We start from the raw sequence: 26,810 nt of genomic DNA, 5'->3' as shown, positions 1-26,810 counted from the left end.
TACTTGGGCCCAGCAATGAAGGTACTCTTATTGATTATTGTCCTGTAGTTCTTCATCTGTTCTCCCCCTGCCAGCCCCACCAATTCCTTCCAGCGATTGTTCATTATTGATTGGCTTCATTTATGACCACCACAAATCTATTTGCTTGCTTTGGCACCCAGCGTATGAATCTCACCTCTCAAAATGGTTCCTACCAGCTTTTGACAAAATTATACCAGAGTGAGACAAAGCAGTCAATACAGTAGTACAGGTGCTTTTATTTTTCTCCTGTGAATGTTTCCAGTGCATAAGTTTAAAACATTCAGAAAGCACAGACGGAATATCAATCTCCACATATTTTACATCACAATTCAATAACAATGTTTACAAGTTTTATATCTATGAAACACGGTGAACAAAATGGCATTAAGTTTTCTCCCCACAATCTTCCTTTGTAAACAAGTTCTTCCCGGAGGATAGTCAATGGAATTGATGCAGACCACGGTACGAAAGAGGAATGACCCTTTAAAAACTTTTTTTAAATAAGGACTATTTATAAATACACTCTGATTCTCTCAATATACATTTACAGACCTGATCAATTTAAAAGTGATACTTACATTTCTCTTTTAAAAGAAAATGTCAAAGGGATGGACCACTATGGGGATTATTCTCCTATGCGAGGGAGGAAGCAAGCAAGCACAGGTTTACAGGAGAGAGTTAGGAGCATCACCATTCTTCAACCTTTTCTTCTTAGACACCAATATTATGTGAGGATGGTCAGGGTCAGATGTCATCTACTTAAATTCGAGCAAGTTGCAGTCTATCTTGTAGTACACATAGGGGTAGTATTCTTGCTGACTGAGGTTCAAACCTGGAATATCCATAGTTGCCTATAAAAGACAAGTGTTTTTTTAACTCAATAACTAAGAGTTTAGCAGGAGAGTTAGTAGCCACATATTTTCTTTAAACACGTACAAGTACTATTGCTCAGACTCAAACACAAACCACCTGAATTTTATCTTTTTGGTACATTTTAAAATTTCCTTCCCACTGGGGAAGGGTCATAGCTTTGTGACAGAACATATGCTTGACAAGCAAGATTTCAAGATTTTCTCCACTTCCACACAACACAAACATTTAATTTTTTAAAAAAGTGATAGCTGGGAAACATCAGAATTTAATAAGACTCTCAACCAGTCCCAGATTGATAAATGACATCATCTACCTCTATCAACAGAGTTTCCATGGCACAAAGTGATGCTGAATGGGAGATGATTGTTCCAAATCTGCCACTGTGGCACTCAAGACACTGTGATTACTGCTTTAGTAGTTTGCACAGGGCCATCCCTTCTAGCAGGACCTAAGACTACAAATCAACCATGTTTCTACTTTACCAACATCCGTGCAAACTTATAAACTGTCCAATCAGCACCAGCTCCCATGCTGGTACATGTGGCTGAACCAGATAAGTGTCTCCTTGGTGAAAGAAAATTCTGAGTCAACGCAACTCCAACAATTTGAATTGTAGGTGGACATCATAAAAATGCAAGTTACTTACATCAATGATTGCTGCTGCGCTGCTGTCAAGGTGCTTGTACAAGTCATACAGAACCTCTCTCAATTTCTTCATTGTTTTCTTGTTGGGCTGAAGGAGCATAGCCTGGAAGTTCACTGGCAAACCATACCTAGAAGAGCAAAGTAATTTTAAGAGCTGTTGGGGATATGCTTCAGTTCTGAGACTTCTGGAACGCAATTGTTGTCACCATTAGTGATACAGTGAGTGGGGCAGCCAGTTCAGCTTGATCAAATGTTAAGGCTTCTCTGCCCATCATGGAGGTGGGGATATGGTGATGGAATATGCATGTGCTTCATAAGAATCCAATTATTATTTTTGTTACATGATGGTTTCATGGAGTATGACAATTAACCTTAGATGAGCAATGAACCTGACAATGTAAATTAGCATGGGTGGATGGGGAATACAGTAAAGACTATGGAGAGGGGCCAAAGTCACCACTCCTGCCAGTTATTTTGGAAATATACTATTATGAAGGGGCAGCATAATTCCCAAGGACGTTGAGCTCTGCCATTAATGAAGCTCAAGGGTCTCGGTACCAGCTGTTGTTCGCTGTATTGTTTAGAAAAATTGTCAATAAAAATCAAACATTTAAAAAGTTTCTGCGTAAGCACCTGTTCACTCTTTGTGCTCTAAGCCTAATTAACAGGCAGGAGGATAAGAAAAGAGGGAAAAACAGGTATCTGAAAGGGATAACGCTCGTATTCTGGAACACTTGTCTTATTCAAAGGTTTTGGAATCATCATTGGAGCATATTGGCTGTGGGTCCTGGAAGACCTGCTCCTTGCCTTGCAGGCTTCTCCACCTGGCCTGGGATGGCAGGGCCCTGACTCTGGCTACAGAAGCTGAGGCTGCTAAACAGACTCTTGGGCTGGGGTGTTGTTTGGGGGTTTTTGCTGGGGAGGGTTGCTGTTGTTGTTTCGTATCTTTATTTCAGATCTTGTTGTGATTAATGTAGAAACTGTTCAGTTTGGTTGTGTATTTTTAAACTTATTCTTTATTGTTTATGAATCCTTATGATATTTTTTCATGTTGTAAGCCACCTTGAGCATGATTGGAACTGTGGAAAAGCAGCATACAAATAAAATTTATGTATGTATGTATGTAATCATATTTCCTGCATTTGCTATCTCAGTTTAAGAATCAGCTGTCATAAAATTGTTAAAGCATTTTCCTGCGAAATCTCCTTACTGCACTCCATTGCCTCTAGCTCTTGAGAACAACAGCAATCAATTTGATATATGTCATGTCCCTCTGCTGAAAGAAGGCACTTTGCTCCAGTGGAGGCTCCCATTAGTGAAAAGGTGAGGGGGCGGAATTTTCATCCCTTCTGCAGCCCATTGTGCTACTGTCTGCCTCCCCAAATATGTTCCAGGGATGCCCTTTGGAACAGCATGATAAGACAAGTAGCACAGCTGACAGCAGGATAAGGGGGAGATTTGAAGATCACCTCTCTGCCTTGTGGTTCATGGAAGTATCTGGAATATCACGAAAATTGAATATTAAAATAATCTCACTGCTTGTCTGATTGCTTTAGTAAATTGCCCTTGTTCCTAGTTAATGCGTAAATAGTAATCTGATTCAGATAATCCTGGTGTTTGTGCAAGAGAGCACAACTACCAAGATTCACTAGACCAAACATGTGGAACACTAGTGATTCTTGAAGGAATGGAGCAATAGCTCATCTATAAAGAAAAATACCTCAAAACTGATTCAACAAAGACTCTCAGCGCTTTCACATGAATCCACGCAATGAAAGCTTCACTGAAATTTACTTTCAGCCATCGTACTAGAGGCCCCTGTAATCAGAAAGGAAAAGCAAGAAGTCATTTTAAGCATCAGGAGACTTTGCACTGTATTCAAATATGTTTTGTGTAGGACAACGTTACTGCAGCTGCTCTACAGAATGAACAGGCCAAAGCATGCCAAGATGAGATAATGGAAGCATCATTTGGCTGGTGAAACTGAGATTCTGAACATCAACATCTTGTCATTTTAAGCATTTATTTCCTGCCTTTCCATATGAAGACAGAGGGAGCTTACCTAAAACTATAAAACAGCAATATAAAAACAACAGAAACAAAAATACATACAGAAATTACATAAAAGACCAAGTCAAGGGTTCACCTAGTCACAGATTAAAATGATGATTTGGGGGGGGGGGGACACCGTCTTCACCTGGCATCAAAAATACATAGGACCAACCAGTGCTTTTTCTGGGGGGACATGGGGGTACGCATACCCCTAAACATTTTGAGGATCTAAGTTTGGCCTGATTGAGGGGCAGTATTTCAATATGAGTAGGAAAATGAGAGTACAGTGGTGCCCCGCTAGACGAATGCCTCGCTTGACGAAAAACTCGCTAGACGAAGGCATTCGTCTAGCGGAAGGCTGCCCCGCTAGATGAAAAAGTCTATGGGGCTGCCTCGCAAGACGAAAAATTTTCGTCTTTTTTTCCCTCGTTTAGCGAAAAACGCACTAGACGAAAATTTTCGCGGGACGAATTATTTTCGTCTAGCGGGGTACCACTGTGCCCCTAAACATTTTCTTAAAAGAAAAAGGCACTGCATAGGACAGTATCCAAGGCTGCAGTTGCACTGGCACAATGCATTTCCATGGACTCAGTGGTGCTTCCTCGCCTGTCCTCATCAGCACCCCTCTCTCAAAACCAGCTCTGGAGGGTTGGGGGAACCTCTGGGGCAGATCTGGGGGGCATGTGTGGGTTGAGAGGAAAATGAAATCCTGTTACACCAGCAGAACGCACATGGAGCATTGGATACAACCCATAATGATGGCTACCAGGAAGAGATTCCACAGGTGGGATGCCACTCCCAATAAGGCCCTCTCCCCAAACACCCCGCCCCCATCACTTCTAAAGGCAGGGGGCTTTGAGAAGAGCTTCCAATGATAATCTTACTGGATAGGCAGGTTCATATGGAGGGAAGCAGCTTTAAGAGAGTCATTAAATTATTCAGGAAAATGTAGACACAAAGAAAACGGAACAAGCTTATCCACTGGCATGGATCTTTGTCTTTCAGAAATTAAATAGGGCACCTCCAGCAGGAGATGTATGTAATGCATTCAGAACCACAGAAATGGTAGCAATCCTCACTACACTGGGCACTACACAGAAACATCTGACAGCTTACATGTAGGAAGGGACCCACACAACAAATTCTCCTTCTGTAGAGGTAACGGGCACTGGGTGGGAGCTGATCTGTCTCACAGCCTTTGCAGACAGCTCTAGGGCCCTGACATATCCCAATGCCATCCAGAAAACTAAATAGCCAAGCACTAGAAAGCGTAGCCCAAACTGTAACCTACAATTACTATAACAGCTTTCCTACTGTCAAAGGCTGTTTTGCTCACTCTGCATTTACTGCAATGTTTCTTATATATCAATGAATTATTTTCAATAGTCCCTAAAGGCAGATGTAGGGAAGGAAGAACTATTGGGGGGGGGGGGTTTGAAGAATCATCTTCAAATTTATTTTACACACATTGAACTTACAAACTGTTTCTTCTTATCAGTAGACAGCCTGTTCATTTCTTCCTTGTCTGCCTTCATCTCTTCTTCATTATACTGAAAGTCGCGGACCATAAACCTGCATCGGGAGATCAGCAGACCATTGAAGGTTGCTTTACAATTGCTGTTCGGCAAAAAAAAAAAACAACCTGGGAGGACCACTTACTTGTTTTCCCTGGCTTTGTGTCTGAACTCATCCACGGCCTTCCTGAACAAGGTGACATTACAGAGATAACTATCCTGGTCCTCCGAAAGAACACTGCAAAGAACGAAAGACGCCAGGGAGCACAGGTCAAAAAACAATGAAACAGACATACTGCAATAAAAACTGTAACCTGTAACGCAAGACCAGCAAAAACAGCTTATATGCTGCTGCACAGTTGTACTGCTTCAGATTACAGTGCTAGGCTTACAGGTGGTGTACCTCTATTAGAGGAGTAATTGCAGCTCACCTTTGCCATGCTTCACAGGAGAAGTGCTCGAGTCGCATTTCACATTCAAAGCTTTGTCCTTTCCGAGCAAAGCTAGCTGCATTAAACCCGCTGAGTGCAATTTAAGTGTTCTCTCAGAAAATGACCTCAAATTTGCAACACTACTTAACAGCTTTCAGTAGCTTTCCCGATCTTGCCTGCTTAGTAAAGTGAATGGAGCATTAGAACTGAAGAACAGATACTGCTTCAGAGGAGGGGCGAGAATGAGAGTTCCCATAAAACAAATTCTGTGCAAACCAAAGTTTTCTCTAATGCAGTTGGCCCAGTAGAAGATTACTGGACTTTCCACCTTCAAGTCCAAATGAGACCATGACAAAAATATGCTTTTTTGAACATCACCTCTCTTAACAATTGTACCATGTGGTTGGACTGTGGCCAACAGTACAGCTGGCTGCACACATTACTGGGCGCTACTGGAACCAGACCTGATTCAAAGACTCAAATCACAAGGTGATGAAAGAATTCTAAAAGAGAACTAACTTTTGAAGGGGGGGTTGTTATAGTACTGGGCAAACCGAGTCTCCAAAAGCTGTTTCTCCATTTTTGGGGAGTACATCAGCCTATTTTCAACTGTGTTCCTAAGTAAGTGGAATCAAACTTACTTGCTGGATCGTGGAACTATCATATCCGTTAAAGTTTCATACTGCTTCATCCAGTCATTATAATTTATCCTAAAGATGGAAAAGCTAAGCATTAGTTGCCTTAACAAAAATCCCTGGGGAGGGGAGCACAAAGTTCTTTTTGCCACTGTCAGCACCACAAGTGTTTTCAGGATACACTGGGTGTACACACAGGATACACCCAGGATCCAAGGAACCATCTAATGTGTGCTCCAGGTTTCTCCGTGAATACACAGAGGAGCTGCCTAGTTTCCTTTCCATCTACAGAAGAACGCTGCACTGCATCAGATGTTGCTCTGTCAGGTGCTAAGTCAGGAAATAGTTTTATAGCACTATTGTATGTATCTTTACTCAATTTACTCTGAACTCCAGGGATTCATTCCCAGTGGTGCCTACAGCTTCAGACTTAGACATACTTAAGTTCTCTAGTACAGCTTTAAGATCATACTGTTGACACAGGACTTGCAAGGAAGTTGTTGTAATGAACATTACCTATTGCAAACTCTTGTTTTTATTGCATAGGAAAAAGCACTCCTGGTTTTCACAGGGTAGAACATTGTGCATTAGAGCAGAGATCAAACTTTTAATACTTGATGTTTTTATTATGTTTTTAGATATACTGCAAGCCACTCAGCCAGATGGATGAGGTATAACAACAACAACAAAAACAACAAAAACAACAACTCAAAGTGCATATTTTTCATTGCATTTTTATGGACACTTACTTTAAAAGCAAATATGCATAGGTTTGCACTGCAAAGCCCCATTCAACATGCAGAATAAAACAGGCATGGGGTAAAATTAAATATAGAAATATAAAACTAAGTTTTTGTTGTGTATATAATTTTAGATGTACAGAATGTTCTACATAATTAAGCAAGAAGCTAAACTCAACACCTTGTTCTTTAGTTTCAACTCTTTATTGGCCTAAAAATGTCTTCTTTTCCCAAGACAATAACTTTTTAGCAAGTATTTCCAGTTTTAATTTTTTTTAAGCAAGTAGGTTCCATGAGCTATTGGCATCCTTCGACCAATACAGCCTCAACACAATTTACATTGACTAAAATATAATAATAATAATAATAATAATAATAATAATAATAATAATAATAATTTGTACCCCGCCCATCTGGCTGGGTCTCCCCAGCCACTCTGGGCGGCTTCCATCAAACATTAAAATACATTTAATCAAACATTAAAATACATTTAATTATTACAAAGAATAGCCTCGTTTGCCTGGCCTGCTAATACTTTACTAAGATTGCAGGCTAATATAGAGAGAGGTAGGGCAGGGAAGATAAATGCAGTGATAAGAATCAAAATGTTGACTGACTTGAGTAAATCCAATTTACAAGCTAAACACTTCAATAGGTTAGAGCAAATCAATGAGAATTTCTGAAACCTGAAGGGCAGTTTTCACAGCTTAGGTAGATTTCTCTTGACTGACTTCATAAATGGACAGATTTTGCAGTGCTTGTGAGAGGGCGTAAACTTACAATGGAAACATTGAGTGCTTTTGCTGATGTTGAGACGATGTAAAGGCAATGCCCGTTCCCCTGCCCCTTAGAAGTGGACTGCACATTCCCACATGTGCCTTTAATTATTCCATGGTAACATAGCAGTTTCAGGAAACAAACCATGCTGTGAAATATCCCTTCCTCTTATTACATTCTGTATGCTTGTCTTTACGTTTCAGCAAGGATTCTTTTTGGGACCAGGAGAAGACTTACTTTGGTACAACCACTAGCAACGTAATCAAGTATTCAGAATCAAGTACAAAGTCATCTTTCTTTACAATTTCAGCCAGACTTCTGGTTAGCAAACTTCCCCTGTTAAAGAAAAAGAAGATAAAGAAATGAGTGTATAATTCTTATATTTAATTTGATCTGAATAATAAGACTTTTGGTGGCGAATAGCTACAATTTTTATAGTGCTCCTGATGTGATATAATCAATTAGACATGCCCCAAAACCAATCAATTATTTTACTGACAAGCAGCCAAAATCTCAATCCAAGTGACTGGATAACTTAAACTTGGTAAATTATGAAATCCCAAGTTTTCAGATAAACTTGCATGATATGCAGAATGCAGAGCCCACCACTTAAATTTTCTATTATAGCTGTGATGTGACAATGTTATCTGAAAACAAAGATCATGTGCTGTGATACTCAAAGACTTAACAAGTTGAGCTATATGGCTGGTTGTTGTACAATTCTCTGTATGACTTCAACATGACAGCAAATATGTTTCTTCCCTCTTTTTTCAGGTTCTTTTCTTAGCTTGTTTCAAATGTGGCTTTAACTCCACCATTAACTTGTACAGTACGTTCAAACCCAGAGGTAGGGCAGTCTGCTAATTTAGGCCCTTACCTGAGAAATGTATGAATTCAGAAATCAAAAGTCATATTGAACATATCAAATTCAGCAGCCTGCTTTCAGATTGCCTTATAGAAGAAGACAACTCACGCATTCTTCCTTTCCAAGTTCTGAAGGTTGCCTTTCAGGTTGTTGTATGCAGACGCCCTTGCCTTCAGGTCATTATCAATCTGAGTCACTCCCTTTAAAGAACAAAATTCAGAAGCAAAACTGTATCAGTGTTTTCTAAGAAGCATTTAAATACTGCATTAGACTTTCCTATAAAAATGGCGATTATGTGCAAATGAGTATCAGGCTAGGAAAATGAAACAACATTCACTGGGCAGCATTCCAGATGTTACCGTCCAGATGTTTTGGACTAGAGTTTCCATAAGCCCTTGGAGGACACCAGGATGAAGAAGGCCACAGATTATCACTTACACACAGTTTTTTTTAAAGAAGTAAACTATACAGTGGACGCTCGGGTTGCAAACGCGATCTGTGTGGGAGGCGTGTTCACAACCTGCAGCGTCCGTAACCTGCAGCACCACGTCTGTGCATGCGCAGGTTGCAATTCGGCACTTCTGCGCATGCACGAAGCGCCGAACCCGGAAGTAACCCGTTCCGGTACTTCCAGGTTCGGCGCGTTCACATCCCGCAGTGAACACAGCAAGCGCAACCCAGGGTATGACTGTATTAGTAAACCGAGTTCAAAAATCTGTAACTGACTTAGAAAGGATTATGACTTGAAATCCCCTTTTTATGAACTTTTTTTAAACACAGAAAATTATTCTCAGAAGTAATGAAATAGCATTATTTTGTAGCATGTATGACCCATTTAAATGGAGCTTACACTTTGCTAGAACAGTCACTGAAGTCTCTAATGATGTGGGGGTGGGATACAGAAAAATACTTGAGATTTACCCAAGGGCTTTCACACACCAAGTGGAATTCGAATTCCTCCCCCTTTGGACATTTAACCTCCATACACTATCAAATGGCTCTTGAAACTCCTCTCAGTTTTAAGTGCACCTTAAGTGCAGCAATGAAAATCATCCCAATGAAAAGGAAATGCAAGAAAGCAAAGTGGCTGTCCAATTAGGCCTTACAAATGGCGGAGGAGAGAAGGCAGGCAAAATGCGAGGGAGATAGTGAAAGATACAGGAAACAAAATGCAGATTTTCAAAAAATAGCAAGGAGTGACAAGAGGGCCTTCTTAAAGGAGCGATGCAAAGAAATAGGGGGAAACAACAGAATGGGAAAAACCAGAGATCTGTTAAAGAAAATTGGAGATATGAAAGGAACATTTCATCCAAAGATTACCATAATAAAGGACAAAAGTGGGAAGGACCTAACAGAAGCAGAAGACATCAAGAAGAGGTGGCAAGAATACACAGAGGAATTATACCAGAAAGATATGGAGATCTCGTACACCCTAGGTAGTGTGGTTGCTGACCTTGAGCCAGACATCCTGGAGAGTGAAGTCAAATGGCCCTTAGGAAGCACTGCTAATAACAAGTCCAGTGGAAGTGATGATATTCCAGCTGAATTATTTAAAATGTTAAAAGATAATGCTGTTAAGGTGCTACACTCAATATGCCAGCAAGTTTGGAAAACTAAGCAGTGGGCAGAGGACTGGAGAAGATCAGTCTACGTCCCAATCCCAGAGAAGGGCAGTGCCAAAGAATGCTCCAACTACTGCACAATAGCGCTCATTTCACACGCTAACAAGGTTATGCTTAAAATTCTACAAGGCAGGCTTAAGCAATATGTGGACCGAGAACTCCCAGAAGTGCAAGCTGGATTTGAATCTTGCAGACCTGGCCAGGAGAGGAGGAACTAGGGGATGAAGAAGAAAAGGGTGCAGCACTAAATACAGGTAGCAAAAAGAGAGGAAAGCCTCCAAATTGTATTTGTCCAGGGCTACTTTGAGGCTTTACGGGAGTAGCTGAGGAGGCACCAGGAACAGTCCTTTATTGCTCTTTAGGGAGAGGCCATAGTTCAAAAGAGAGTTTATTTGTGAGATTGCCTTACCCCATATATGGCCATTTTTCTGCTTTGATCTGTTGCCACATAATACTCATTCTCCATTTGTAAGAAATCAGTCTTTCAGTGTGGCAGCACCCACACTTTGGAACTCCCTGCCTTTTGACGTCAGGCAGGCACCTTCACTGCACCCTTTTCAATGCGAGCTAAAACCAATTTGATTTAGACAAGCCTACCCAGATGTATTTGACTGTGTCGACCACAGCAAGTTCTTAAAGAAATGGGAGTACCTGATCACCTCATCCGTCTCCTGAGAAATCTCTATGTGGGACAAGAAGCTACAGTTAGAACTGGATATGGAACAACTGACTGGTTCAAAATTGGGAAAGGAGTACGACAAGGCTGTATTTTGTCTCCCTGCTTATTTAACTTATATGCAGAATTCATCATGCGAAAGGCTGAACTGGATGAATCCCAAATTGGAATTAAGATTGCCGGAAGAAATATCAACAACCTCAGATATGCAGACGACACAACCTTGATGGCAGAAAGTGAGGAGGAATTAATGAATCTTTTAATGAGGGTGAAAGCGGAGAGTGCAAAATATGGTCTGAAGCTCAACATCAAAAAAACTAAGATCATGGCCACTGGTCACATCAACTCCTGGCAAATAGAAGGGGAAGAAATGGAGGCAGTGAGAGATTTCCATGATCACTGCAAATGGTGACAGCAGATGGTGACATCAGTCACGAAATTAAAAGACGCCTGCTTCTTGGGAGGAAAGCAATGACAAACCTAGACAGCATCTTAAAAAGCAGAGACATCACCTTGCCGACAAAGGTCCGTATAGTTAGAGCTATGGTTTTCCCAGTAGTAATGTACGGAAGTGAGAGCTGGACCATAAAGAAGACTGGTTGCCGAAGAATTGATGCTTTTGAATTATGGTGCTGGATGAGATTCTTGAGAGTCCCATGGACTGCAAAAAGATCAAACTTATCAATCCTTAAAGAAATAAGCCCTGAGTGCTCACTGGAAGGACAGATCCTGAAGTTGAGGCTCCAGTACTTTGGCCACCTCATGAGAACAGAAGACTCCCTAGAAAATACCCTGATGTTGGGAAAGATGGAGGGCACAAGTAGAAGGGGACAATAGAGGTTGAGATGGTTGGACAGTGTTCTCAAAGCGACTAGCATGAGTTTGGCCAAACTGCGGGAGGCAGTGAAAGACAGGCGTGCCTGGCATGCTCTGGTCCATGGGGTCTCGAAGAGTCGGACATGACTGAACGACTGAACAACAACAACAAAAGAGGTACTGTTGCCCTGGACTCCCAGCATTTTTTTTCTGGCAGCCTGTGGATCTTAACCATAGAGTTTTCCATCAAAGATTTATTTTATTTTATTTTTTTAATTCTAACTAGGTCTGGTCTTGGATCCTTTCTGGAAAACCCATGTGGATTTTCAGCCTTGAAACAACTTTTTTCATAAGATGTTCCAATAGAATAGTTTCAAAATCACAGGACTGTTGTTTCAAGGCTGAAAATCCACATGGGTTTTCCAGAAATGCTCATCCTACTCAGAGTAGTCCCAGCTAAAGTAATAGCCATGGCTAACTTCAGTCTTAATTTTAATGGTCCTGCTCTCTGTAAAATAGGGGGATACCACCCACTGTGCCCCTTCATGGATCACTGCCTTGTCGTGGCGAAGGGGCTTGAATTACTCAGGGAAGCTATGGACAGGTCAAGATGGACAGGTCATAGCGGAGAGTTTGGACCAAACGTGATCCACCTGGAGAAGGAACTGGCAAGCCGCTCCAGTATCCCTGCCAAGAAAACTCCATGGACAAAGACAACAGGCATATAGAAGATATGACGCTGGAAGATGAGCCCCTCAGGTCGGAAGGCGTCCAACATGCTACTGGGGAAGAGCGGAGGACAAGTACAAGTAGATCCAGAGCTGATGAAGCGGCTGGGCCAAAGCCGAAAGGACGCTCAGTTGCGGATATGCCTGGAAGCGAAAGGAAAGTCCAATGCTGTAAAGAAAAGTATCGCATAGGAACCTGGAATGTAAGAACCATGAACCTTGGTAAGCTGGATGTGGTAAAAAATGAGATGGCAAGAATAAACATTGACATCCTAGGCATCAGTGAACTAAAATGGACAGGAATGGGCGAATTCAGTTCGGATGACTATCATATCTACTACTGTGGGCAGGAATCCCATAAAAGAAATGGAGTGGGCCTCATAGTCAACAAAAGAGTGGCGAAAGCTGTACTGGGATGCAATTTCAAAAATGATAGAATGATCTCGATACGAATCCAAGGCAGACCTTTTTAACATCACAGTAATCCAAGTTTATGCACCAACTACCAGTGCTGAAGAAACTGAAATTGACCAATTCTATGAAGACTTACAACACCTTATAGAAATGACACCAAAGAAGGATGTTCTTCTCATTATAGGGGATTGGAATGCTAAAGTAGGGAGTCAAGAGATAAAAGGAACAACTGGAAAGTTTGGCCTTGGAGATCAAAATGAAGCAGGGCAAAGGCTAATAGAGTTCTGTCAAGAGAACAAGCTGGTCATCACAAACACTCTTTTCCAACAACACAAGAGACGACTCTACACATGGACATTACCAGATGGGCAACATCGAAATCAGATTGATTATATTCTCTGCAGCCAAAGATGGAGAAGCTCTATACACTCAGCAAAAACAAGACCTGGAGCTGACTGTGGCTCAGATCATCAGCTTCTTATAGCAAAATTCCAGCTTAAACTGAAGAAAGTAGGAAAAACCACTGGGCCAGTAAGATTCAATCTAAATCAAATTCCTTATGAATACACAGTTGAAGTGAAGAACAGGTTCAAGGATTTAGATTTGGTCGACAGAGGGCCTGAAGAACTGTGGATGGAGGCTCGTAACATTATACAGGAGACAGCAACGAAAACTATCCCAATGAAAAAGAAATGCAAGAAAGCAAAGTGGCTGACCAATGAGGCCTTACAAATAGCGGGGGAGAGAAGACAAGCAAAATGCGAAGGAGATCGTGAAAGATACAGGAAATTGAATGCAGATTTCCAAAGAATAGCAAGGAGAGACAAGAGGGCCTTTCTAAACGAGCAATGCAAAGAAATAGAGGAAAATAACAGAATGGGAAAAACCAGAGATTTATTCAAGAAAATTGGAGATATGAAAGGAACATTTCGTACAAAGATTACCACAATTAAGGACAAAAGTGGAAAGGACCTAACAGAAGCAGAAGACATCAAGAAGAGGTGGCAAGAATACACAGAGGAATTATACCAGAAAGATATGGAGGTCTCATACACCCCAGGTAATGTGGTTGCTGACCTTGAGCCAGACATCCTGGAGAGTGAAGTCAAATGGGCCTTAGAAAGCCTTGCTAACAACAAGGCCAGTGGAAGTGATGATATTCCAGCTGAACTATTTAAAATTTTAAAAGAGGATGCTGTTAAGGTGCTACACTCAATATGCCAGCAAGTTTGGAAAACTCAGCAGTGGCCAGAGGATTGGAGAAGATCAGTCTACATCCCAATCCCAAAGAAGGGCAGTGCCAAAGAATGCTCCAACTACCGCACAATTGCACTCATTTCACACGCTAGCAAGGTTATGCTTAAAATTCTACAAGGCAGGCTTAAGCAGTATGTGGACCGAGAACTCCCAGAAGTGCAAGCTGGATTTCGAAGGGGCAGAGGAACCAGAGACCAAATTGCAAACATGCGCTGGATTATGGAGAAAGCCAGAGAGTTCCAGAAAAACGTCTACTTCTGCTTCATTGACTATGCAAAAGCATTTGACTGTGTCGACCACAGCAAACTATGGCAAGTTCTTAAAGAAATGGGAGTGCCGGATCACCTCATTTGTCTCCTGAGAAATCTCTATGTGGGACAAGAAGCTACAGTTAGAACTGGATCTGGAACAACTGATTGGTTCAAAATTGGGAAAGGAGTACGACAAGGCTGTATATTGTCTCCCTGCTTATTTAACTTATATGCAGAATTCATCATGCGAAAGGCTGGACTGGATGAATCCCCAACCGGAATTAAGATTGCCGGAAAAAAATATCAACAACCTCAGATATGCTGATGATACTACCTTGATGGCAGAAAGTGAGGAAGAATTAAAGAACCTTTTAATGAGGGTGAAAGAAGAGAGCGCAAAATATGGTCTGAAGCTCAACATCAAAAAAACTAAGATCATGGCCACTGGTCCCATCACCTCCTGGCAAATAGAAGGGGAAGAAATGGAGGCAGTGAGAGATTTCACTTTCTTGGGTTCCATGATCACTGCAGATGGTGACAGCAGTCACGAAATTAGAAGACGCCTGCTTCTTGGGAGAAAAGCAATGACAAACCTAGACAGCATCTTAAAAAGCAAAGACATCACCTTGCCGACAAAGGTCCGTATAGTTAAAGCTATGGTTTTCCCAGTAGTAATGTACGGAAGTGAGAGCTGGACCATAAAGAAGGCTCATCGCCGTAGAATTGATGCTTTTGAATTATGGTGCTGGAGGAGACTCTTGAGAGTCCCATGGACTGCAAGAAGATCAAACCTATCCATTCTCAAAGAAATCAGCCCTGAGTACTCACTAGAAGGACAGATCCTGAAGTTGAGGCTCCAGTACTTTGGCCACCTCATGAGAAGAGAAGACTCCCTGGAAAAGACCCTGATGTTGGGAAAGATGGAGGGCACAAGGAGAAGGGGACGACAGAGGATGAGATGGTTGGACAGTGTTCTCGAAGCTACTAACATGAGTTTGGCCAAACTGCGAGAGGCAGTGAAGGATAGGCGTGCCTGGCGTGCTCTGGTCCATGGGGTCACGAAGAGTCGGACACGACTGAACGACTGAACAACAACAACAACAACACCCACTGTGACCCATTTTGCACATCACAGCAAACAATTAATGGTTTACTGTGAACTTGGGTGGCTGTTCCTGCTTCAACCTTAACACAGAAGGACTACAGAAACTTGTTCAAGGAAGTATGCCTGATTTGAACATCTAGCAGATAAAAGTGGTATTTAGGAGGATCTACTCAAAGATCTGGTAGTTAATGAATTGCTGCTCAAGTAAACAGCGCTCATGGTGAAAGGGAAAGGCATCACCCAAGAGTTTTTTGAGGGCCTGGATACAAAACTGATGACAGAGCAGGGGGGTGGCTATTTACTTCCTTTTACAATACAGAATAGTTATTGTTCCCATACTTATGTTAAGCTATGAAATATTTGGGGAATTACTGCAGGGAATTGCCAAGAGGCCAACTAGAAGAAAAGCAATGATCTGGCTGTGGTGACCACCCAGGGAAGGCTGCAACTGCATGCCTCACTATCCACAAATGGCACTTCAGTTGGCTTTATCTTCCCTTTCCTCTTTAGCACAATGGCACCATTCATCACTGGTGATGATTTATTTAGACAGTTAATCTACCAGCTATTTCACTAAGCAAGATGAATATCTTCCTTGAGAGCAGTCGCCAGCCATCCTGCAGCTGGAGAAAGAGCTTCCCTTCTTTGAGCTATTCCCTAATTAGAAGCTATTCCCATCCATTCCCAAATGGATGGGAGAGAAGAAATGGATAGGAGAAACAAGCAGGGCAGTGGGGATGGGAAGGGTTTTGTCAAAGGCAAATGCCGTATAGAGTAGTAGTCTTAGTCACAATTAATGCAGTTAAGAAACAGGATTGCTACATCCTGCCAGTTTGGAGAGAAGGCATAAGTTGTGGGAGAGAACAAGCCTTTGAGTTAGGACTGTGGTGCAAGACTGCACAGACAGACAAGAAAATTAGATCAATAATCTTTTAACAAGATAATCCACACTTGCCAGTGCAGGACTGAGCCTTCATAAATGGGCAAACTATAAACAAATACAGATTTATGGTGTTGTAGGTTTGCACTGAACAAGACAAACATGGCAAATCTGGAACTATACTTTATAATCTGCTAACATTGATAAGTCTTTACTTGGACTTTGTTATTTTAACCCATGTGCAATTGTCCTCATTCTACATGCCTATTTTATAGATTTGTTTCCATTCTGTATTCATTCCTTTGAAATGTCTGATCAATACCAATTTTGTCACTTAAAGTATTCAATATTGTAAGATGCCCAACTGGGTTGCATATCTCTATTTTATTAACCGTATTTACATTTCCAGAGTATGCAAGACCCTGAGGAAAGTTAGTTTACTACCTGACCTCTTCCAGGTTCCCCCTTTCTTAATGTTAATAGGAGGCAATTTTCCATTTTCTAAAATGTCAGGTCAATGTTTTCATTGATCTGCCTGATAAATCACCGTATGCTTTTATTGGGGGGGGGGGAAGCTTTTGTACCACAGAAGCTTTCTGCACTTGTTCGTCACTTTGGGGATTTTTGATGGTTTCTTCTTCTTTTTAAAGAACATCAAAGAGGCTAAAAAACAGAAGCAATTTTTACCACTCCCTATTGCATGGTCTATGCAGTACCACAGAGATTATAACAATCTTCATACCTCTTTGGATAGTATAATCCTACCTTGGCAATTATTTCTGAAATATTCTTCAGAGACTGCTTGATTGGATACTTTGCCATGTCCCACTGGAACCTTGTTATGTAGGTGACCAAATCAACTGTGAACGCAAAGATTGAATATTGGTATTGGCAAACTAAGCACAAACCTGTGCTTTGTGGGGTATGCTGGCTCCTGGCTGATTTATGGGCACAATTTAAAATTCAGGTTTAACCTCGAAAGCTCTGAACTTGGTCAAGGGTATCTGAAAGACCATCTTCTTCCTCTTCAGAGACCCAGCTCTGGCTGCCCCCATTGAATGAAGTGTGGTGAGTCACTGCTGGGAGAGTGGCATCTCAGTTACGTAACAGCCTGGCTTCATATTTCTTATCCTTATTGTACCAGGTGAAGATCTTTCTGCTCACTTTTAAATCATTTAAGTAATCTGGCCCATTTTTAAAATATCTGTTTTTAACTTTAGGTGGGTGGAGTTCCATTTGGTTTATTTATCTAGGGTTCCCATCTTTTAAAAACAGCTATGTTTACTTGGAATTTCAGCTGCTTTTTTACACAACTATTTTAAGCCAGCCAGAGAACTTTATGTTATGGGATGGCGCACAACCTGCATGAATGAATAAATACACCCACCAAGCAATGCTCCTGGAGAATTTATATAGATGTTTGCCTATATGTAGTAGGAAAGACTATATGTAGTATAAGAAAGTTTAGAAGCCATTGCAGCAAGGCCATATTAAAAGGTATGCTGTTTGGGATGTTTCTTTTCATATATGAATTTTGTGCACATACATAATTAGAGTGGATCAGAAGCAATAAGAGGATGGAGCCCCTATTACCCCCTGAGAGGGGGGCATTTTGACAGGACACTGTTGTGACAGTACTGCAGGAGCAGAAGTGTCCCCCACCAGACAATTTCTTTCGGCATAATTAAAGATACTGGATTGCTGTTGTCTATTTATTCAGGTCACCTAATGATAACCTACATTTACAGGTGGTAACCAACAATAAAAAGCTACTCCAGGACAGCTTAACATTTATTTTGACCAGGCATGATACACTTGTTTGGGGGCGATGATACACTTGTTAGAACGGGGTTGAGGAACTTGCAGCCTTCCAGAGATGGTTGGACGTCAGCCTCAACCATTGGCCAAGCTAGCTAGGACTTGCTGGGAGCCTGATTCCAACATCTGGAGGGCCACAGATTCTCCAACCCTCTTTCAGAAGTTACTTTAGTAAATTCTGAAGACATATTACACATATCACATCAATTTTTTCACTGGATTTCAAAAATGGCACCTCTATTCTTACAAAAGCATCTGTGCTGTCACTTTTTTAAAGGACTGCAAGGGAAAAAATGGATCAACATTCCAACAGGGCATCTTTCACACTATTCTTTGGGCATGACAGTATTCTTCATTTCTTTTTGATACTATTGACTCAGGGTGATAGCCAACTAAGTTGTGCTGAGATCAAACCCATTGAAAACAACAGACATAAGTATCTTGCCTTTGTTTTCACTTGGGGCTATTTTGAATATGGCTATTATTGGATAACACACTAAAAGATTTAATGGACAAGATCAGTATCACCATAATTATTTGTATGTCTTTTTAATGCAATGAACATATCTATCTATTTCAACAGATAAATTAGCATACATGAAAAGCTTGTGCTTAACGTAACTAAGAAGAAGACACTGATCACAAAAAATCTAGAATTATAAACAAGGTAGGGAAAGCAGAACTGCAGCTGAAGAGCAAGTTTCCTTTTAGATATTATATTAATAGGTTGGTTTCTAGGTTTTCTGCTTGCTTTGAATTCTTGCTTTCACTTGTGTTGCAGAAAATGCTTTCCTATGACTCATATGCATCACTTCTGAATTTATGCTCAAGCCATCAACTTTCAATGTCACCCTTCACAGAAAGCTAACATTTACCTCCATTGGCCAGAAGGTTTTCCTGAACTTTATCTTTACTGTCTTCCAGCACATCAGCCATATACTGTGCCACCTTCTTGACAACACTGAAGAGAAGAGAAAAATTAAGATAAAAAGAAAGCAGAGCCCATTCATCTTTCTGTCTGTGGACTAAACGTTTCAGCAACTTGGGGGCTGTATCAAATGAGACTCACAGTTATGTCACAATTCATTTCACAGAACTGTTTCAAACTGACAACAAATTGTCCCCTATGATACTCTCCAAAATGCCGCTCATGAAATTTGTTATGGTTTAAGATCTGTTCTTTGCTCTTCGAAAGCTACATGTCATTTAAGACTGGGCTCTTTCTCTGATTTTTGTCAATTTTACTCAATTCAAAGAATTTTTCATAGCTTTCTGTTAGGCCAATATCTAAAAATCTCTCCCGTGTCAGGCGATAAAGTGCACTAGTTAACTCTAGGATCAGAGGCGGTATGTCTCTGAAAATTAGTTGCTGGGGATCTTTTTTAAAATATTGAATTTATATACTGCCCTATACCCGGGGGTCTCAGAGCAGTTCACAAAATATGAGTAGTGCTGTTTAGCTTACTTTAGCTTACTGTTTGCACCTGTTTGGCTACTGTGAGAACAGAATGCTGAACTGGATGGGCCTTTCATCTGATCCAGCAGGGCTCTTATGTTCTTAGAGATCATTTTAGCAATGCAGACAGTCAAAGCACAATCACACATTCCAAAACTGCAAGTACTTAAGACTAACACATTGGGTTGGTTCACAGGTAGCATTCCTGAGCCTCTGTTTCCCCTCCCTAGCAAAGTAGGATTGGAATTCGTGGTTTGACACTGGCTTCCATACCTAGTTTGGAGGGCAAACTCGAACCACTGCTTGCCAGTTTGGTTGTTGTGACTTGTTATGGTTGTCCAAACCAAGAAGTAGCTAATTAACCCAAAATATTGTTGGAGACTCAAAAATATTGTTTAATAAACCATACTGTGCACGTAACCCGATTGCTGGCAACTGACAAAGTAAAGAAAGTAAGACAGAGATAGCTTTAACATTACACAAACTCAGGACTGTGGTTTGTTTGGCAATAACAAGCAAGGATTGGAATGCCAAAAACAAACTGCAACTTAAAGCTGGCTAGCTATCCTGGCTTGTTAGGAGAAAGCAAAGGATATCCCTGGGGTTGCTGACAATACTAAACGACCCCTTCCTTGTTTAGTTTATCTGCTCACACTAGAGGAGGTATGTGGGAACGATCAGGCTGCATGCACAGTATGGTTTATTCTGCAAAGGTTCTTCGCTTTCCATTATGTGCTAACACTGTCAGTCATTCATCTGGTTAACCTAAAAAAACAGGCAATTAGCAGATGATACATAGGCTTCTATATTGGAACAAAACGGAAGAAATGTGAGCATTGATATTAGGTGGATATTAAAAAGTAGTTACCTTTCCACAAATGTATCCAGTTTAGCCAACTCATCAGACAAGCCAACTAACACATCAAGGGTACCAACCTATAAAGGAAAGAATGAGAATTGTTTTAGATGGACCATATATAACAAGGTAACTGTAAGAAGGAACTATTAGTCTATGCATTTTTAATCATAAAGAAGTCCCACATTAAGTACAATGGGATTTATTTCCAAGTTTGCATGCATGATTTCAGTCTAAAAATTGTCTTCCTTTTTTAAAACAACATTGCATTGAAATTTAAAGATTATCATTTTATTTATCATCTGCCTGCAACTACAATGTTAGAGATTATCCATGTCAGTACATTGGAACAGGAGTCCATGAATCTCAGCAGGGAATAGAAAATGGATTTCTAAGCTGGTCTGACCATTTGTTCTATATCACAAATACATTCAGCATTAGCTTGTGATACTGCATTCAGGGAGGCAACTTAAATAAAATATAATTTGGAATTTTTAAAAAGCCTAACAGCCCCCTTACTGTATAGTTCCAGTTCATGCTGTGGAAGATAGGAGCATGCACTCCACAAATTCACAAGTTAGGTAAGTGATTTACAATTACTTCATTTAGTAAGCCACGTAACATTAGCAGGCAAATATTCTTCGGCAATAGGAGTGTGCTGTGTTTGTACCAACATCTCTCATTTCCCCTAAACTTAAGAGGTGCAAACAGTTTGAAAACAAAAAACGTAAGTTTTTGAATGGGTATACCTTTAAATCCGGAATGTTAAACTTTGCATTGGTAGAAAGGTTGTTATTTTTTATGGTTGCTGCACACAGCTTCTCCCATGTCTGCTGACATGTTTTTTCCCCAGGAGCAGAAATCAGCCAGAACTCCGTCATTTTTGCCACTTTATTGCGACGCTGATGATTTTGAAAGATAGAGGTAAAACACTGGGGAAGCAAAAGACAGGGGGGGGGGAATTTAAATAACAACAGAGAACAAGGTCCATTCAGAATATATAACTTAATTCCTGTTCCACCTCTGGGCCACCGGTGTGGCATACTGTTCTATACTGCCCTCCCAGCATACATTTTAACACTTATTTAAAAGCATTTCTAAACCACTTCATATTTTAAAAGTCTCTAAGCGACACCTCTTTAGACATCATGAAGATAAAAAAAATTCTGGGTTTTCCTACTGGTTTCCCCAAGTAAAAGCAGTGAAAATTTGTGCCAACTACCTGGCGTACATCACTGATCCCACCCTTTGGAGAGCTTTTACTATGGCCCGGTTTCAAACATTACCCACTGCATACCTGACTGTCAGATTTGCAAGAATCCCAGTAGATCACCGCTTGTGCCCCTGCCCCATGAGAAGCAAAGAAGATCTCATACATTATCTTTTTCATTGTCCTATTTACTCGGGCTTTAGAGATGCGATTTTGCAAATCATACCCGATTCAATAAATAACCCTGAAGAAGAAGAAGAAGAAGAAGAAGAAGAAGAAGAAGAGGAGGAGGAGGAGGAGTTTGGATTTGATATCCCGCTTTATCACTACCCGAAGGAGTCTCAAAGCGGCTAACATTCTCCTTTCCCTTCCTCCCCCACAACAAACACTCTGTGAGGTGAGTGGGGCTGAAAGACTTCAAAGAAGTGTGACTAGCCCAAGGTCACCCAGCAGCTGTATGTGGAGGAGCGGAGACACGAACCCGGTTCCCCAGATTACGAGACTACCGCTATTAACCACTACACCACACTGGCTCTAGATCGAGTAAAATTTTTGTTAGTTGATGCTAACCCACGGATTTCTCACGTGGTAGCGGTCTTTGTGATGAAGGTCATGAAAGCCAGGGAAAGATTTCTGGATGACAAAAAAAGACCCCTCCATCGTCTTCTTAACTCGCTCTTGTTGTACTTTTCTTTCTGTATTGTGGGATGAGGGTTTTGCTGGGACAGTATGCAATGAACTTTAACATTGTTGTGTAGATATTTGTGTAAAGGCATGGTCCTCACAATAAACTGATATGTATGTAAAAGTCTCTAAGCAGTGTGCCTTACATACAATAGTGAAACAATATCCATTAAAACAAAAATACAGCCTAAAATCAGTAAAACTGCATGAAAACAAAAAGCATTTAAAACAGATTCAATGCATTAATACACATAAACCAGGGCCTAACCTGGTCAGGGAAAGCCTGTGAAAAAGATCTCTTTATTACATATAGAATTATGTAAACTTCTATTTTGAGATTAGAATTTTTGTGATGCTGAATGGTCAATTGTTTTATAGCAAATTTCCCCCTTCTTTACTAATATTAAGTGGTTTGCACAGGAAGCCCTGTACAAAATATTCCACTTGTGCAGTGGGGCTCCTGATATGCTTGTGCACATGGAATGTTAAACATCAATCAATCATTTTATTTGTATGCCACCTTTCCAAAGTTAAAACCATGCTCAAGGCAGCTTACAACATATCAAACAATAAACAAACACCCCGGTCCAACATAGTGCCATGTTGCCACTCCTACCATAAACAGGCAAGGGGGTTCTGAGACTGCTCTGCCCAGCTACAAGAAATATTTAATCTGTACAATCTGAGGGCAGGGCACTTGGTTCCAGTTAATATTGCCGCATGCTGTATGGCAATTGTGAGCATGAAGACACTGTACACTATATAATGATTAGATTTTCTTTTTTTACAAAATATATTTTCTATTGTTTCAGTTCGTATATAGGTAATACAACCTTTTTAAAAAAGGAAATACTGTTAGCATATTTATACTGGGAAGAATACAGTTTATGACAGTCACTCACCCCCCTCTCCTCAGTTTTGTTTCCTGATGAACCCCTAGCTATGGAAGTTTCTTTACTTTTCCCTCTACTGAATAATAACTTGCATTTAAGCGGCCTTTCCAAAAATGTGGTGATATTTCTCAGGACACCTATCTGGCTAGGCAACAGAACCTTGCATCAACACAAAGCACAAGTTACCTTCCTAACATCTATTCACATAGTTTTGAATAGTAGCAAGCCATGTAACTTCTGATGTTGTTGTACAAGCCTAGCAGGACAAACTTACGCAACCTGCCTGATATTCATATGACTAATACACTAGAAAGCGTAGGACTTTAACTTCCTATCAGCTCCTATAAAAAAATGAGTGTATGAGACTGTGGAATATTTTAGGCTACTACTCGCTGTATTACTGAATTGTGAAGCTGAAGTGCCACACTTTGCTTTTAGGGCTAATTAGGCTTCATGAGAACTATTAGCACATTGTACAACACTTCCACAACTGCTTAAACAACAACAATAGTAAAGTTCTACTCAAACAGTTTAATAAAATGCTGAAAATGTGAACTGAAAATGTGCACCCAAATCAAAATCCCCTTTTCTTATTCCTCACAGGACTGAAACTACCGTACATCTCTTAAGAAGTATAATTGATTGTCTAGCCAAAATAGAACACACAAAATTATGGCTGTTTTTTTTTTCTTGGATGAACTCTCAGGGTAACTTCAAGTGCATTCTCTGTAAAGATGTGTCATTGACAATTCATTAGATGGAGTTTTTTGCGGGGGGTGGGGAGAAACTACTTCAATTGTTCTTACTGTTTGCACAATAAACTCTATTCAGAATAAGGAAGTACTGAGATTGATTTCAGACATTGCTTATACAGTTTGCACAGGAGAATGAAAAAAGGAAGAGAAGAAAATTCACATACCATAACCTTTTAAATAGGAAACTTGTGTTAAAGGTGTCAATTTCAATTGTCAACTTGCAGTCTACTCTGCTGATTAACATAGGTCTCCTAGCACCAGAGCTGTGTGAAAAAAGGTCTCTGGATCTTCTAGTCACTTCTCCCCACTCACAATCCTTGAACATAGGGGAAAGTATGGTCTATGTATCCATTACAGTGGTGCCCCGCTAGACAAATGCCTCGCTAGACGAAAGGCATTCGCTAGCGGAAGGCAGCCCCGCAAGACGAAAATGTCAATGGGGCTGCCTCGCAAGACGGAAAAAAATGGGGGGGGGACCTCCGCGCTCCATTGCCGCTTCACTAGACGAAAAATTCGCTCTACGAAGACACTCGTAGAACGAATTATTTTCATCTAGCGGGGCACCACTGTATCACTAAACCTTTTTCCATTGCTCTTTACAGAAAATGCTACTTACCAATTCAATAGCATATTAGATCTTCCTATCTCCATTTCCTTATGCAAAAGCAGCCTTGCATTTAAATAAACCAGAAAAAGATATCCACACATTTAAAAATGCAAGTGGATTAGAACTAAATGGAAATAGGAATGAGTAATCTACATATAAGAATTGGTATTTTTGAAATGAAGAGAAAAGTAATGTTTTTTTTAAGAGTGCTTATCTTTAGAGGAACCGCTAGTATTAAGGACTACCATAAAAGCACCAGTAGTATGTTAAACTGAATGAACCCATTTATTCAGCATTCTTCCATTTCTTACACACTAAGCTTATAAGCTATGTCTGTTCTTTATTGAGCATTTGTTTACAGGACAGTTACATAACTAGGAGAATTCATCCTAATTCACTTATGGGGTGCTTGTGTTCCTGTTAATAAGTCATTCATTTTACTTTTCAGTGCATTTCCCTACCACTTTCCTAACCACAGAAAATGGATTTCTTGTGCTAGAGTGACATAGCACTTTAACCATGCAAAACTAAGTTCCTGGTATGTGCCTGAATCCATCCCTCCAAATAGTGACATCCTGGAGGCAGTGGCACCCTATATTTGGCTAACCACTAGATAAACCTATGGGTTAAGTTCTGATAAACCAACTCAAATTAATCTACCTATACTGATTTTTTTTTTAAGACAAACAGCTTCCCCTTGTGTTGCAGAACAATGCTGAAGGGAACTTACAGAAAGCAGTTCTTTTTTAAGGAGAGAGCAAACTGTTTAAGGAACAATATAAAAAATATTTCAAACCAAAGACTCCCAGCCCAGGGGTGAGGAGTCTGTGGCCCTCCAGATGTTGTTAGAGTCCCCAGCCAGCACGACCAATAAGCAGGTGTCATGGGAGTTGGGCTGCAACAACATCTGGAGGGACCACCCTTGAGGACATCTTTTCACATTGCTGTCACAAGACTCAACAACAGACAGCCTGCCAGCAAAGTATTTTTTAATATAGATCTGATTTATTCTGGGTGACAGGAGTTGAATGAACAAAGTCATAAAATAACACACAAATCTGCAAGATGAGTTTGGTATGCTAGCATGATTTAAAAAATTGGAGGGGGGGAGGGAGAATCAGTACACTTAACTAAACTGCAATGTGACTGGATATCCAGCTCTTTGAAGAAACCCTCCACACCGAAAAAATAAATATATGTTTGTTTGTGAAGAGCTCGTCCTTTGCTTCTGCCTTTGTCCTGTCAACGTGCGAGGAACAGATTTGCAGGATTTCGCTTGTTACTACCCCCACATGCGAAAGCTTACACCGGCAGCTTCGCCGTGGCGCCAGCTTTTACATGCACTGCACGATCTGAAGAAGTGGGGTCTAGCCCGTAAATGACCGCCGTGCCCCATTGACGCCGCTAGTCCTTAAGACACCACCAATGGGAAGGCCTGAGTGGGGCGCGGAGGAAGCAAGCTTGAGAGCACCTATTAAAAAAAAACAAAAACCAGCCGTCCCCAAGAGAGAAATCCGCCCTCCGGCCACCCTCTTCGTAAGGAGAGCCAGAGGTCAGGGCTAAGGGAAGCGGGGAACCTGCCTCCTTTCCGGACGAGGCACCAGGGGCCTAGTGGCCCAGCCTGTCCGAAGGGGGCTGCCGCCGGGGCCTCTCACTCACCGGCGTCTGCGGAGCGGGGCACAAGCGGAGCGACGGAGCTCAGGCGCGGGGGGGAACCGGCGGACGCCGAATGGGGCCCTTCCCGTCACTCCATGGCCTTCGCGGTACCAGCCAGCACCATCACGTGACGACCGGCGGGGAGCGGATCAGCTGACCAGCCGCTTCCCGTTTGGGAGCCAAAAGCCAGCTGCAGCTACCCCGGATAGAGAGGGGCGGAGCTCCGAGAGGGAAGCTGGAGAGCGAGGGGCGGCGGGCGCGTCCGCGAGCGGGCGGAGCTAAGGGTTACCTTGGAGCCGGAGCTCGGTTGGTGATTGGTGGAGAACGGAGGTAGCTTGGGAACGACAGCGTACGGCCGCTAGGGGCACCAGTGTCAAGGGAAGAGCCCGCGCTCTGCTCTCCCGCTGTGAAGCTCAGATTTATGTGGGAACGGCGAGAAAGGTTGTTCCGCAGGTATGATTTAATTAACAGTGCAGTCCCAGCCCGGTCTACTCGGAAGTAGGTTCTGTCAAATTCAGCAGGGTTTATTCCCAGGTAAATGGGATTAGGATGGCAGCCCAAATTATGATGGGA

The 26,810-nt window shown here is 41.4% G+C and overlaps 1 protein-coding gene across 2 annotated transcripts in view; it reads right to left on the bottom strand.

Annotated features, from left to right (window-relative positions):
- Positions 1–232: 232 nt before the first annotated feature.
- The window catches only part of ATP6V1C1 (ATPase H+ transporting V1 subunit C1), a 30,187-nt gene continuing 3,609 nt past the window's right edge, over positions 233–26,810 (bottom strand). Inside the window, exons 1-13 of one of the 2 annotated variants that reach the window (XM_033155707.1) lie at positions 26,241–26,363; positions 21,182–21,364; positions 20,445–20,512; positions 18,996–19,081; positions 17,068–17,162; positions 8,662–8,753; positions 7,926–8,024; positions 6,178–6,246; positions 5,251–5,343; positions 5,070–5,163; positions 3,260–3,357; positions 1,541–1,667; positions 233–872 (exon numbers count right to left, since the gene is read on the bottom strand). In XM_033155707.1, coding sequence (XP_033011598.1) covers positions 777–872; positions 1,541–1,667; positions 3,260–3,357; positions 5,070–5,163; positions 5,251–5,343; positions 6,178–6,246; positions 7,926–8,024; positions 8,662–8,753; positions 17,068–17,162; positions 18,996–19,081; positions 20,445–20,512; positions 21,182–21,313 — 1,149 coding nt within the window. In that variant the 5' untranslated portion in view covers positions 21,314–21,364; positions 26,241–26,363 and the 3' untranslated portion in view covers positions 233–776. Of the gene's footprint in view, positions 873–1,540; positions 1,668–3,259; positions 3,358–5,069; positions 5,164–5,250; positions 5,344–6,177; positions 6,247–7,925; positions 8,025–8,661; positions 8,754–17,067; positions 17,163–18,995; positions 19,082–20,444; positions 20,513–21,181; positions 21,365–26,240; positions 26,364–26,810 lie in introns of those variants that run through there. The other variant, XM_033155706.1, reaches the window with a different exon arrangement.

This window comes from Lacerta agilis, chromosome 7, assembly GCF_009819535.1.
Source record: "Lacerta agilis isolate rLacAgi1 chromosome 7, rLacAgi1.pri, whole genome shotgun sequence".
Lineage (NCBI taxonomy): Eukaryota > Metazoa > Chordata > Lepidosauria > Squamata > Lacertidae > Lacerta > Lacerta agilis.
The sequence above is the reverse complement of the archived record's forward strand: the minus strand, read 5'-3'. Positions and strand labels throughout refer to the sequence as shown.